The sequence below is a fragment of the Oncorhynchus kisutch genome, linkage group LG8 (genome assembly GCF_002021735.2).
Source record: "Oncorhynchus kisutch isolate 150728-3 linkage group LG8, Okis_V2, whole genome shotgun sequence".
Classification (NCBI taxonomy): Eukaryota; Metazoa; Chordata; class Actinopteri; order Salmoniformes; family Salmonidae; genus Oncorhynchus; species Oncorhynchus kisutch.
The window spans coordinates 48,752,320-48,765,862 of NC_034181.2; the positions used below are offsets into that span (position 1 = coordinate 48,752,320).

The window sequence follows — 13,543 nt, forward strand, 5'->3', positions numbered from 1 at the left end:
ATTTGTACTGTTTTCTACATTGCAGAATATTAGTGAAGACACTACATCTATGAAATAACAAACATGGAATCATGCAGTAACCAAGAAAGTGTTAAACAAATCATAATATATCTGAGTTTTGAGATTCTTCAAAGTAGCCACCTTTTACCTTGATGACAGCATTGCACACTCTAGGCATTCTCTCTACATGAGGTAGTCACCTGGAATGCATTTCAATTAACAGTTGTGCCTTGTTAAAAGTTAATTTGTGAAATTTCTTTCCTTCTTAATGCGTTTGAGACAATCCGTTGTGCTGTGACAAGGTAGGGCTATCTTCTGTATACCACCCTTATCTGGTAAAATACCAAGTCCATATTAAGAACAAAACCAAAAAATATTTAACCTTTATTTAACTAGGCAAGTCAAAGAACTAATTCATATTTAAAAAATAACGGCCTACCGCGGCCAAACCCTAACCCGGACAAATTGTGCACCGCCCTATGGGACTCCAAATCACAGCTGGTTGTGATACAGCTTGGAATCAAACCAATGTCTGTAGAGACCCCTCTAGCACTGAAATGCAGTGCCTTAGATCACTGCGCCACTCGTGAGCCCAAATAAACAAAGAGAAACGATAGTCCATCATTTCTTTAAGACATGAAGGTCAGTCAAATCCGGAAAATTTCAAGAACTTTTAAAGTTTCTTCAAAAGCAGTAACAAAAACCATCCATCGCTATGATAAAACTGGCTCTCATGAGGACCGCCACAAGAAAGGAATACCCAGAGTTACCTCTGCTGCAGAGGATAAGTTCGTTAGAGTTATGCACATCAGAAATTGCATCCCAAATAATTACTTCACAGAGTTCAAGTAACAGGCTTGAACATCAACATCAACTGTTCATAGGAAAACTGTGTGAATCAAGCCTTCATGGCCGAATTGCTGCAAATAAACCACTACTAAAGGACGCCAATAATAATAAGAGACTTTGCTTGGGCCAAGAAACACGAGCAATGGAGATTAGACCGGTGAATATCTGTCCTTTGGTCTGATGAGTCCAAATTCAAGATTTTTTCTTCTAAGAAACGGCAGATATTACTAGCCTGTTCAACCTCTCTTATGTATCATTTGAGATCCCCAAAGATTGGAAAGCTGCCGCGGTCATCCCCCTCTTCAAAGGGGGCGACACTCTAGTCCAAAACTGTTATAGATCTACTGTATATCCATCCTGCCCTGCTTTTCTAAAATCTTCGAAAGCCAAGTTAACAAACAGAACCCGACCATTTCGAATCCCTCCGTACCTTCTCCACTATGCAATCTGGTTTCCGAGCTAGTCATGGGTGCACCTCAGCCACGCTCAAGGTCCTAAACGATATCATAACCGCCATTGATAAAAGACAATACAGTGCAGCCGTCTTCATCGACCTGGCCAATTCTTTCGACTCTGTCAATCACCGCATTTTTATTGGCAGACTCTATAGCCTTGGTTTCTCAAATGACTGCCTAGCCAACTTCTTCTCAGATAGAGTTCAGTTGTTCAAATTGGAGGGCCTGTTGTCCGGACCTCTGGCAGTCTCTATGTGTGTGCCACAGGGTTCAATTCTCTGGCTGACTCTTTTCTCTGTATATATCAATGATGTTCCTCTTGCTGCTGGTGATTCTCTGGTCCACCTCCATGCAGACGACACCATTCTGTATACATCTGGCCCTTCTTAAGACACTGTGTTAATAAACCTCCAAACAAGCTTCAATGCCATATAACACTCCTTCTGTGGCCTCCAACTGATTTTAAATGCTAGTAAAACTATATGCATGCTCTTCAACCAATTGTTGCCCGCACCCGCCCGTCCGACTAGCATCACTGGACAGACGGTTCTGACTTAAATTATGTGGACAACTACAATTTACCTAGGTATCTGGTTAGACTGTAAACGCTCCTTCCAGACTCGCATCTACAATCCAAAATTTAATCTAGAACCGGCTTCCTATTTTGTAAAAAAGCCTCCTTCACTCATAATGCCAAACATACCCTCGTAAAACTGACTGTCCTACCGATCCGATTCGGCGAAGTCATTTACAAAATAGACTCCAACACTCTACTCAGCAAACTGGATCCGCCAAACCCACTGGCTCCAAGTCATCTATAAGTCTTTGCTAGGTAAAGCCCTGCCTTATCTCAGCTCACTGGTCACCATAGCAACACCCACCGTAGCACACGCACCAGCAGGTATATTTCACTGGTCATCCCCGCCTATCCTTCTAGTTCTCTGCTGCCAATGACTGGAACGAATTGCAAAAAGCTGCACTGAAGCTGGAGTCTTATATCTCCCTCTCTAACTTTAAGCATCAGCTGTCAGAGCAGCTTACCAATCACTGTACCTGTACACAGCCAATCTGTAAATAGCACACCCAACTACCTTATCCCCACATTGTTATTTGTCCTTTTGCACCCCAGTATCTCTACTTGCATATCATCATCTGCACATCGATCACTCCAGTGTTAATGCTAAATTGTAATTATTTCGCCTCTATGGCCAATTTATTGCCTTTACTTCCCTACTTTTCTACATTTGCACAGACTGTACGTAGATTTTTCTATTGTGTTGTTGACTGTACTTTGTTATGTGTAACTCTGTATTTATGTGTAACTCGGTGAAACATGCTACCTGTCCCAGACCTGCTGTTTTCAACTCTCTAGGGAGTAACTCTGAATGATTGGCTATGAAAAGCCAACTGACATTTACTCCTGAGGTGCTGACCTGTTGCACCCTCGACAACCACTGTGATTATTATTATTTGACCCTGCTGGTCATCTATGAAAATTTGAACATCTTGGCCATGTTCTGTATGATCTCCACCCGGCACAGCCAGAAGAGGACCACCCTTCATAGCCTGGTTCCACTCTAGGTTTCTTCCTAGGTTCTGGCCTTTCTAATGAGTTTTTCCTAGACACCGTGCATCTACACCTGCATTGCTTGCTGTTTGGGGTTTTAGGCTGGGTTTCTGTGCAGCACTTTGTGACATCAGCTGATGTAAGAAGGGCTTTATAAATAAATTTGATTGATTGTTATTTTTGTCGTACTGCTTTGCTTTATCTTGGCCAGGTTGCAGTTGTAAATGAGAACTTGTTCTCAACTAGCGTACCTGGTTAAATAAAGGTGAAATAAAATTAAAAGGAGGTGTGATGGTGTGGGGGTTCTTTGCTGGTGACACTGTCAGGGATTTATTTAGAATTCAAGCTACACTTAACCAGCATTGCTACCACAGAATTCTGCAGCAATACTCCACCTGGTTTGAGCATAGTGGGACTATGATTTGTTTTTCAACAAAACAATGACCCACCACACCTCCAGGCTGTGGAAGAAGAGGAGTGATGGAGTGCTGCATCAGATGACCTGGCCTCCACAATCACCCGACCTCAACCTAATTGAGATGGTTTGGGATGAGTTGGACCGCAGAGTGAAGGAAAAGCAGCCAACAAGTGGTCATTATATTTGGGAAGTCCTTCAAGGCTGTTGGAAAAGCATTCCTCATGAAGCTGGTTGAGAGACTAGTCAAGGATCATATCACCTCCACCCTACCTGTTACCTTAGACCCACTCCAATTACTTACAGCCCCAATAGGTCCACAGACTATGCAATTGCCATCACACTGCACACTGCCTTATCTCATCTGGACAAGAGGAATACAGATGTAACAATGCTGTTTATTCACTACAGCTCAGCATTCAACACCATAGTACCCTCCAAACTCCACATTAAGCTTGAGACCCTGGGACTCGACCCCACCCTGTGCAACTGGGTCCTGGACTTCCTGACGGGCAACCCCAGGTGGTGAAGTTAGGAAACAACATCTCCACTCCGCTGATCCTCAACACTGGGGCCCCACAAGCTGCGTTCTCAGCCCTCTCCTGTACTCCCTGTTCACCCACGACTGTGTGGCCAAGCACGCCTCCAACTCAATCATCAAGTTCGCAGATGACACTACAGTGCTAGGCTTGATTATCAACAATGAGGAGACAGCCAACAGGGAGGAGGTGAGGATAGGATAGGAGTGTGGTGGGACTGTGGTGTCAGGAAAATAACCTCTCACTTAATGTCAGCAAAACAAAAGAGATGATTTTGGACTTCAGGAAACAGCAGAGAGAGCACACCCCTATCCGCATTGACAGGACATTGATAGGACAGCAGTGGAGAAAGTGGAAAGTTTTAAGTTCCTCGGTGTACATATCACCAACAAACTGAAACACACACAGACAGTGTAGTGAAGAAGGCTCAACAGCACATCTTCAACCTCAGGAAGCCGAAAAAATTTGTCAACGAAAACCCTCACTAACTTTTACAGGTACACAGTTGAGAGCATCATTTCGGGCTGTATCATCGCCTGGTACAGCAACTGCACCACCAACAACCGCAGAGCTCTCCAGAGTGTGGTGCAGTCTGCATAACGCATCACCGGGGGCAAACTACCTGCCCTACAACACACGATGTCACAAGAAGGCAGAAAATATAATCAAGGAGAATAATCACCCGATCCACTAGCTATTCACCCTGCTTCCATCCAGAATGCGAGGTCAGTACAGGTGCATCAGAGCTGGGACAGAGAGATTGAAAAACAGCTTCTATCGCAAGGCCATCAGATTGTTAAACAGCCACCACTAGCACAGAGGCGGCTGCCTACCTACAGACTTGATATCATTGGCCACTTAAATAAATGGAACAGTAGTCATTTAATAATGCCACTTTAAGAATGTTTACATATCTCGCATTCCTCATCTCATATGTATATACTGTATCCTTCACTATCTATTCTTTACTATCTATTGCATCTTAGCCGCTCAGTCATTGCTCATTCATATATGTTATACTTATATATCCGCATCCCATTCCTTTAGTAGATATTGTGTTATAGGTTTTGTTGTGGAATTTTTTAGATATTAGTTTTTGTTGTGGAATTGTTAGATATTACCTGTTAGATACTGCTTCACAGTCGGATCGAGAAGCATTTTGCTACACTCGCAACAACATCTGCTAACCATGTGTAAGTCACCAATAACAGTTGATTTCATTTGATTTGAGAATGCCAAGAGTGTGCATAGCTGTCATCAAAGCAAAGGCTGCCTACTTTGAAGAATCAAAAATAGTTTTTGATTTGTTTAACACGTTTCTGGTTACTCCATGATTCCATGTGTTATTTTATAGTTTTGATGTCTTCCCTATTATTCTACAATGTAGAAAATAGTAAAAAATTGAATGTGTAGGTGTGTCCAAAAGTTTGACCGTAACTTTATTTATGGATGTTCATTAAGCAAATCACTTCATACTATTTTATAATACTAAGTCCCATATGGCTGAGTTGATACAGTGTGGTAGTGGTTGTGCGTTTGACTCCCACAGTAGAATTGGAATTTCCAGTTGTAACGGCTGTTTGAAGAAGAGGACCAAGGTGCAGCGTGGTATGTGTTCATGATTTTTAATAAAACTGATCACTAGAACAAAAAATAACAAAGCGGAACAAACCAAACAGTTCTGTCTGGTGCAGACACACAAAACCGAAAATAACTACCCACAAGATACAGGTGGGAAAAGGCTACCTAAGTATGGTTCTCAATCAGAGACCATGATAGACAGCTGCCTCTGATTGAGAACCACACCCGGCCAAACACACAGAAATAGAAAACATAGAACACAAAAACATAGAATGCCCACCCCAACTAACGCCCTGACCAAACCAAAATAGAGACATAAAAAGGTCAGGGTGTGACAGTACCCCACCCCCAAAGGTGCAGACTCAAATAGGGTAGGGTCTGCGTGGGACTCTATCTGCGGTGGTGGCTCTGGTGCGGAACGTAGACCCCGCTCCACCTTAGGCTTGGTCCACTTAGGTGGTGCCTCTGGAGCGGGGACACTCACCGTGGGCCACGGACAGGAGGGCGACTCTGGCCGCTCCGGACAGGAGGGCGACTCTGGCCGCTCCGGACAGGAGGGCGACTCTGGCCGCTCCGGACAGGAGGGCGACTCTGGCCGCTCCGGACAGGAGGGCGACTCTGGCCGCTCCGGACAGGAGGGCGACTCTGGCCGCTCCGGACAGGAGGGCGACTCTGGCCGCTCCGGACAGGAGGGCGACTCTGGCCGCTCCGGACAGGAGGGCGACTCTGGCCGCTCCGGACAGGAGGGCGACTCTGGCCGCTCCGGACAGGAGGGCGACTCTGGCCGCTCCGGACAGGAGGGCGACTCTGGCCGCTCCGGACAGGAGGGCGACTCTGGCCGCTCCGGACAGGAGGGCGACTCTGGCCGCTCCGGACAGGAGGGCGACTCTGGCGGCTCCGGACAGGAGGGCGACTCTGGCGGCTCCGGACAGGAGGGCGACTCTGGCGGCTCCGGACAGGAGGGCGACTCTGGCGGCTCCGGACAGGAGGGCGACTCTGGCGGCTCCGGACAGGAGGGCGACTCTGGCGGCTCCGGACAGGAGGGCGACTCTGGCGGCTCCGGACAGGAGGGCGACTCTGGCGGCTCCGGACAGGAGGGCGACTCTGGCGGCTCCGGACAGGAGGGCGACTCTGGCGGCTCCGGACAGGAGGGCGACTCTGGCGGCTCCGGACAGGAGGGCGACTCTGGCGGCTCCGGACAGGAGGGCGACTCTGGCGGCTCCGGACAGGAGGGCGACTCTGGCGGCTCCGGACAGGAGGGCGACTCTGGCGGCTCCGGACAGGAGGGCGACTCTGGCGGCTCCGGACAGGAGGGCGACTCTGGCGGCTCCGGACAGGAGGGCGACTCTGGCGGCTCCGGACAGGAGGGCGACTCTGGCGGCTCCGGACAGGAGGGCGACTCTGGCGGCTCCGGACAGGAGGGCGACTCTGGCGGCTCCGGACAGGAGGGCGACTCTGGCGGCTCCGGACAGGAGGGCGACTCTGGCGGCTCCGGACAGGAGGGCGACTCTGGCGGCTCCGGACAGGAGGGCGACTCTGGCGGCTCCGGACAGGAGGGCGACTCTGGCGGCTCCGGACAGGAGGGCGACTCTGGCGGCTCCGGACAGGAGGGCGACTCTGGCGGCTCCGGACAGGAGGGCGACTCTGGCGGCTCCGGACAGGAGGGCGACTCTGGCGGCTCCGGACAGGAGGGCGACTCTGGCGGCTCCGGACAGGAGGGCGACTCTGGCGGCTCCGGACAGGAGGGCGACTCTGGCGGCTCCGGACAGGAGGGCGACTCTGGCGGCTCCGGACAGGAGGGCGACTCTGGCGGCTCCGGACAGGAGGGCGACTCTGGCGGCTCCGGACAGGAGGGCGACTCTGGCGGCTCCGGACAGGAGGGCGACTCTGGCGGCTCCGGACAGGAGGGCGACTCTGGCGGCTCCGGACAGGAGGGCGACTCTGGCGGCTCCGGACAGGAGGGCGACTCTGGCGGCTCCGGACAGGAGGGCGACTCTGGCGGCTCCGGACAGGAGGGCGACTCTGGCGGCTCCGGACAGGAGGGCGACTCTGGCGGCTCCGGACAGGAGGGCGACTCTGGCGGCTCCGGACAGGAGGGCGACTCTGGCGGCTCCGGACAGGAGGGCGACTCTGGCGGCTCCGGACAGGAGGGCGACTCTGGCGGCTCCGGACAGGAGGGCGACTCTGGCGGCTCCGGACAGGAGGGCGACTCTGGCGGCTCCGGACAGGAGGGCGACTCTGGCGGCTCCGGACAGGAGGGCGACTCTGGCAGGTCCGGACAGGAGGGCGACTCTGGCAGGTCCGGACAGGAGGGCGACTCTGGCGGCTCCGGACAGGAGGGCGATGCTGGAGGGAGGAGACGCAGAGACAGCCTGGTGTGTGGGGCTGCCACAGGACCCACCAGGCTGTGGAGACCTACAGGAGGCCTGGTGCGTGGAGGAGGCACTGGATGAACCGGGCTGTGGGGGAGCACTGGAGCTCGAGTGCGCAACCTTGGCACTACTCCTCCAGGCTGAAAGCCCACTTTGGCCCGGCCCCTCCAGAGTGCAGGCACAGGTCAAACCGGGCTGTGGGGAGCACTAGAGATCTGGTGCTTACGACTCGCACCTCTCCCTTAGGCTCAATGCCCACTTTCGCCCGACATGAGCGGAGCGCAGGCATAGGGCTAATTGAACCCTCCTCCTAGCGCCCCGGAGACACAGTACGCAGAGCCGGCGCAGGATTCCCTGGGCGGAAACGGCGCACCGGAGACCAAACGCGCTGAGCTTGCACACTCCGCCCTGGCTGGATGCCCACTCTCGCATGGCATTTGCGGGGGGCTGGCATGTAGCACTCCGGTCTATGAGCGCGCACTGGAGACACCTTGCGCTTCACCGCATAACACGGTTCCTGACCAGTACCACGCTGCTTCCGGTAAGCACGGGAAGTTGGCTCAGGTCTCTCGCCTGACTCCGCCATTCTCCCCATGTGCCCCCCCCCCCAAAAAATTGTTTTGGAGATGCCTCGTGCCTACTGCGCTGCCTTGCCTCATATCGCCGCGTCTCCGCTTTAGCTGCCTCCAGTTCTTCTTGCATGCGGCGATATTCCCCAGCCTGTATCTGTAGATTAAGGTTTACTGTCTGAAACCCCCAGATGGAGTAAAAGGACAACATAATTACAATGTACAGTGACTTTCGATAGTATTCACCCCCTTGGCATTTTTCCTACTTTGTTGCCTTACAACCTGGAATCAAAATGTATTTTGGGGGTTTTGGTGGTTTGTATCGTTTGATTTACACAACATGAAACAAACAAGACAACAACAAAAACAGAAAACTTGAGCGTGCCTGACTATTCAACCCCCAAAGTCAATACATTCCCAAAGTCCCCAAAGTCAATACATTGTAGGGCCACCTTTTGCAGCAATTACAGCTGCAAGACTCTTTGGGTGTGTCTATATAAGCTTGGCACATCTAGCCACTGGGATTTTTGCCAATGATTCAAGGCAAAACAACTCCTGCTCCTTCAAGTTGGATGGGTTTTGCTGGTGTACAGTAATCTTGAAGTCATACCACAGATTCTCAATTGGATTGAGGTCTAGGCTTTGACTAGGCCATTCTAAGACATTTAAATGGTTCCCCTTAAACCACTCAAGTGTTGCTTTAGTAGTATGCGTAGGGTCATTGTCCTGCTGGAAGGTGGACCTCCATCCCAGTCTCAAATCTCTGGGAGACTGAAACAGGTTTCCCTCAAGAATTTCCCTGTATTTACCGCCATCCATCATTCTTTCAATTCTGAACAGTTTCCCAGCCCTGACGATGAAAAACATACCTATAGCATGCTGCTGCCACCACCATGCTTCACTGTGGGGATGTTGCTCTAGGGGTGATGAGAGGTGTTGGGTTTGGCCGTCAAGTTTTCCTTGACGGCCAGAGTACCTTCTTTCATATGTTTGTCTCCCACATGCCTTTTGGTGAACGCCAAAATCTTTTAATATTTTTTTTCTTTAAGCGATGGCTGTTTTCTGGCCACCCTTCCGTAAAAGCTCTCTTTGGAGTGTACGCTTAAAGTGGTCCTATGGACAGATACTCCAATCTCTGCTGTGGAGCTTTGCAGCTCCTTCAGGGTTATCTATGGTCTCTTTGTTGCCCCAGATTAATGCCTCTCTTTGCAGGATTGTTGTGGTGCCATATTCTTTCCAGTTTTTGATAATGGATGTAATGGTACTCCATGGGATGTTTAAAGTTTCGTATATTTTTTCATAACCCAACCCTGATCTGTACTTCTCCACAACTTTGTCCCTGACCTGTTCGGAGAGCTCCTTGGTCTTCATGGTGCCCCTTGCTTAGTGGTGTTGCAGACTCTGGGGCCTTTCAGAACAGGTGTAGGTATACTGTGATCATGTGACAGATCATGTGACACTTAGATTGCACACAGGTGGACGTTATTTAATGAATTATGTGACCTCTAAAGGTAATTGGTTGGACTAGATCTTATTTAGGGGCTTCATAGCAAAGGGGGTGTATACATATGCATGCACCACTTTCCCGTTTTTTTTATTTTTTAACTTCACCAAATTTGGACTATTTTGTATATATTACTTGAAATCCAAATGAACATCCATTTAAATTACAGGTTGTAATGAAACAAATTAGGAAAAACACCAATGGGAATTAATAATTTTGCAAGGCACTGTATATCTCTCTTGACATGAGCTGCTTTTGTTTTCTCTTTTGAACATTCAGGTTCTGATACTTGAGAATGGAGGACAAGAATAATGTTAGACAATATGTGCCAGTTTGATGTCTCTAGTACACTTGGGGTTGTTTAATTTATTTAGCCTTAGTAGCTGAATCCAGCTCTTTCTACAGAAATAACATGTTTAGATGATTTTTAAATATTAGGAAGAATATAATACTTACATTTAAAACAACATTGGTTGCACAGGATGATTTCACAGGAAGCAGGCCATATCTTTGACCACCCTGTTCTACTCAGTCTAAAAACTACTGTAGTGAAGTACTGTAATACACCAGTACCTTTCTTTGCAGGTGTTGGTTTGGACTTTTCTTTGCCAACTTCAGCCTCTGAATAAAATAAAAACATTTAAGTTGAAAGACTGGCAGGTCAAATTAAAGCATAATAGCACAAATGTACTAATTCATAGTAAATACATACTGTATTTTAGATGTAAAACCAATTTAAAAAACATTTCTTCAATACCTTTCTTAGCCAGTGCTGGTTTTGTCTTGTCTTTTACAGTTTTCACTTTCTTTGCAGGAACTGGTCTCGTCTTTTCTTTAACAACATCAGCATCTATTTCAAATGTTGATAAGGACATACATGCAGTATAAGATTATTAAATTGGAGTATTGTATAATCTGATATTTAAAATACAATAAATTATTCTATAGTATTCGTGTTCTTATATGTTCTTAAATGTAATATACTGCTTCTCAAGCCTGCACTAACAAGAAACAAACATTATTGCAATATAACATTTGTGTGCAAAGAGAAAATACATATTTATATTGAAATTAGATCATTTGTAAGGGTTGTTTTCACCTCAATCTTTATATTACATTTACAAAATATGTAATTTAACTGACACTCTTATCCAGAACTATTTACAGTAGTGTTTGCATTTTCAATTGCTAACTCTGAATTTAGATTTGTCAAATTTGGAAGAGATTATAAACATTTATAAACAATGAAAGTAACAAAAAATATGCCGTGAATATAATAAATACAACACAATGCAAACAAATATTATAACAAATTCCTAATTACATACTAACCACATTCTTACCTTTCTTTGCAGGAGCTGATTTGATCTTTTCTTTAATAACTGCAGCATCTGAATCAAAAGCAACATAATTGTGTTTCTCTATGAATATAGCAGGATATTATTTTTTCTCTGAGATTATGTACTGTCTGTAATATTATATTGGTGGTGTTAAAAATCAATACATTCTGTTACCTTCATTTGAAGGAGTTACTTTGGCTTTTTCTTTGGAAACTTCAGCTTCTAAGTTCACGTACAACAGTCCTTACAATAATAACTTATTGAATGTTTTATAAATAGCATAAAATGGACACATAGGCTGCCTACCTATTATTTGAATAAGCGGAAAATTAACAATTCAAAAATAATTTCATACCTTTCTTTTCTGGAGCTAATTTGGCCTTTTCTTTTGCTTCAGCATCTAAATCAGAGAAAAATGATTTAATAAACTAGATCTGTGTACCGATCTAGATCTGTGGTACACAAAGAATAATTTGCACCTTTCTTTGATGTAGCTGCTATGGTTTGTTCTTTGGGAACTTCACTGTCTAAAAAAATCATTGGACAAGACACAACATGAATCTCAAGAATTGCGCCATTATACATTTTGAAGCCAGAAAAAAACATCCTATCTGTACCTTCATTTGAAGGCTCTGGTTTGGCTTGTTCCTTAGTTTCCTTGGACTCTAATCAAACAAGAATGATAACATATACAGCAAAGGTTCAAACTGCAATTGATTCAAACCCATACTGAGTATTTGGTTGAGAGAGAAATGAAGCACACTCTGTGGCAGACATCTATTTAGAGTAAGACTAGCGTTTTTTGTTTCAAGTCTAAAGAAAAAAGTTATCCATACCTTTCTTTGATGAAGCTGCATTGGCGTTTTCTTTGTGAATTTCAGCTTCTAAAACAATCATTGGAGAAGACACAAAATGAATCTAAAGAATTGGGCCATTTCATTATTTTTTTGCAAGAGCTGGTTTGGTCTTCTCACTGCTAAATTCAGCTTCTCAGTAAAATAGTGACTTTCAGCCTCTATCAAGCACTATCAAATTACATATTAACCACAGATTTGAAAACATTTTTACCTTTCTTTACAGGGGCTGATTTCACCTTTTCTTTAATAACTGCAGCATCTATGTCAAATATTGATACAAACATACATGCAGTATATATGATTATTTAATTGGATTATTGTATAATCTGATATATATTATACACTAAATTATTGTACAGAATACATATGTTCTTAAATGTAATATACTGCTTATCAAACAATACACATTATTGCAAAATAACATTTGTGTGCAAAGAGAAAATACATATTTACATTTAAATTAAATAATTTGTTATGGCTGTCTGTTCACCTCAATATTTATTTTACATTTACAATTTTTGTCATTTAACAGACACTCTTATCCAGAACTATTTACAGTAGTGAGTGCATTTTCAATTGCTAACTCTGAATTTAGATTTGTCAAATTTGGAAGAGATTATAAACATTTATAAACAATGAAAGTAACAAAAAATATGCAGTGAATTTAATAAAATACAACACAATGCAAACAAATATTATAACAAATTCCTAATTACATACTAACCACATTCTTACCTTTCTTTGCAGGGGCTGATTTGATCTTTTCTTTAATAACTGCAGCATCTGAATCAAAAGCAACATAATTGTGTTTCTCTATGAATATAGCAGGATATTTTTTTTTCTCTGAGATTATGTACTGTCTGTAATATTATATTGGTGGTGTTAAAAATCAATACATTCTGTTACCTTCATTTGAAGGAGTTACTTTGGCTTTTTCTTTGGAAACTTCAGCTTCTAAGTTCACGTACAACAGTCCTTACAATAATAACTTATTGAATGTTTTATAAATAGCATAAAATGGACAAATAGGCTGCCTACCTATTATTTGAATAAGCGGAAAATTAACAATTCAAAAATAATTTCATACCTTTCTTTTCTGGAGCTAATTTGGCCTTTTCTTTTGCTTCAGCATCTAAATCAGAGAAAAATGATTTAATAAACTAGATCTGTGTACCGATCTAGATCTGTGGTACACAAAGAATAATTTGCACCTTTCTTTGATGTAGCTGCTATGGTTTGTTCTTTGGGAACTTCACTGTCTAAAACAATCATTGGACAAGACACAACATGAATCTCAAGAATTGCGCCATTATACATTTTGAAGCCAGAAAAAAACATCCTATCTGTACCTTCTTTTGAAGGCTCTGGTTTGGCTTGTTCCTTAGTTTCCTTGGACTCTAATCAAACAAGAATGATAACATATACAGCAAAGGTTCAAACTGCAATTGATTCAAACCCATACTGAGTATTTGGTTGAGAGAGAAATGAAGCACAC

General features: G+C 45.1%; 1 protein-coding gene across 50 annotated transcripts in view; it reads right to left on the minus strand.

Moving 5' to 3' along the window:
* Nucleotides 1-13,543, minus strand: part of si:ch211-266g18.10 (titin) — a 149,038-nt gene that overhangs the window by 31,755 nt on the left and 103,740 nt on the right. For 43 of the 50 annotated variants that reach the window (XM_031830529.1, XM_031830528.1, XM_031830481.1 and 40 more), the window contains 14 exons: nucleotides 13,398-13,445; nucleotides 13,260-13,307; nucleotides 13,136-13,180; nucleotides 12,955-13,002; nucleotides 12,784-12,831; nucleotides 12,260-12,307; nucleotides 12,028-12,075; nucleotides 11,809-11,856; nucleotides 11,671-11,718; nucleotides 11,547-11,591; nucleotides 11,366-11,413; nucleotides 11,195-11,242; nucleotides 10,609-10,701; nucleotides 10,425-10,472 (listed from right to left, as the gene is read on the minus strand). In XM_031830529.1, the coding sequence (XP_031686389.1) occupies nucleotides 10,425-10,472; nucleotides 10,609-10,701; nucleotides 11,195-11,242; nucleotides 11,366-11,413; nucleotides 11,547-11,591; nucleotides 11,671-11,718; nucleotides 11,809-11,856; nucleotides 12,028-12,075; nucleotides 12,260-12,307; nucleotides 12,784-12,831; nucleotides 12,955-13,002; nucleotides 13,136-13,180; nucleotides 13,260-13,307; nucleotides 13,398-13,445 (711 nt within the window). The remainder of the gene's footprint in view (nucleotides 1-10,424; nucleotides 10,473-10,608; nucleotides 10,702-11,194; nucleotides 11,243-11,365; nucleotides 11,414-11,546; nucleotides 11,592-11,670; nucleotides 11,719-11,808; nucleotides 11,857-12,027; nucleotides 12,076-12,259; nucleotides 12,308-12,783; nucleotides 12,832-12,954; nucleotides 13,003-13,135; nucleotides 13,181-13,259; nucleotides 13,308-13,397; nucleotides 13,446-13,543) is intronic. The other 7 variants (XM_031830502.1, XM_031830501.1, XM_031830494.1 and 4 more) reach the window with 7 other exon arrangements.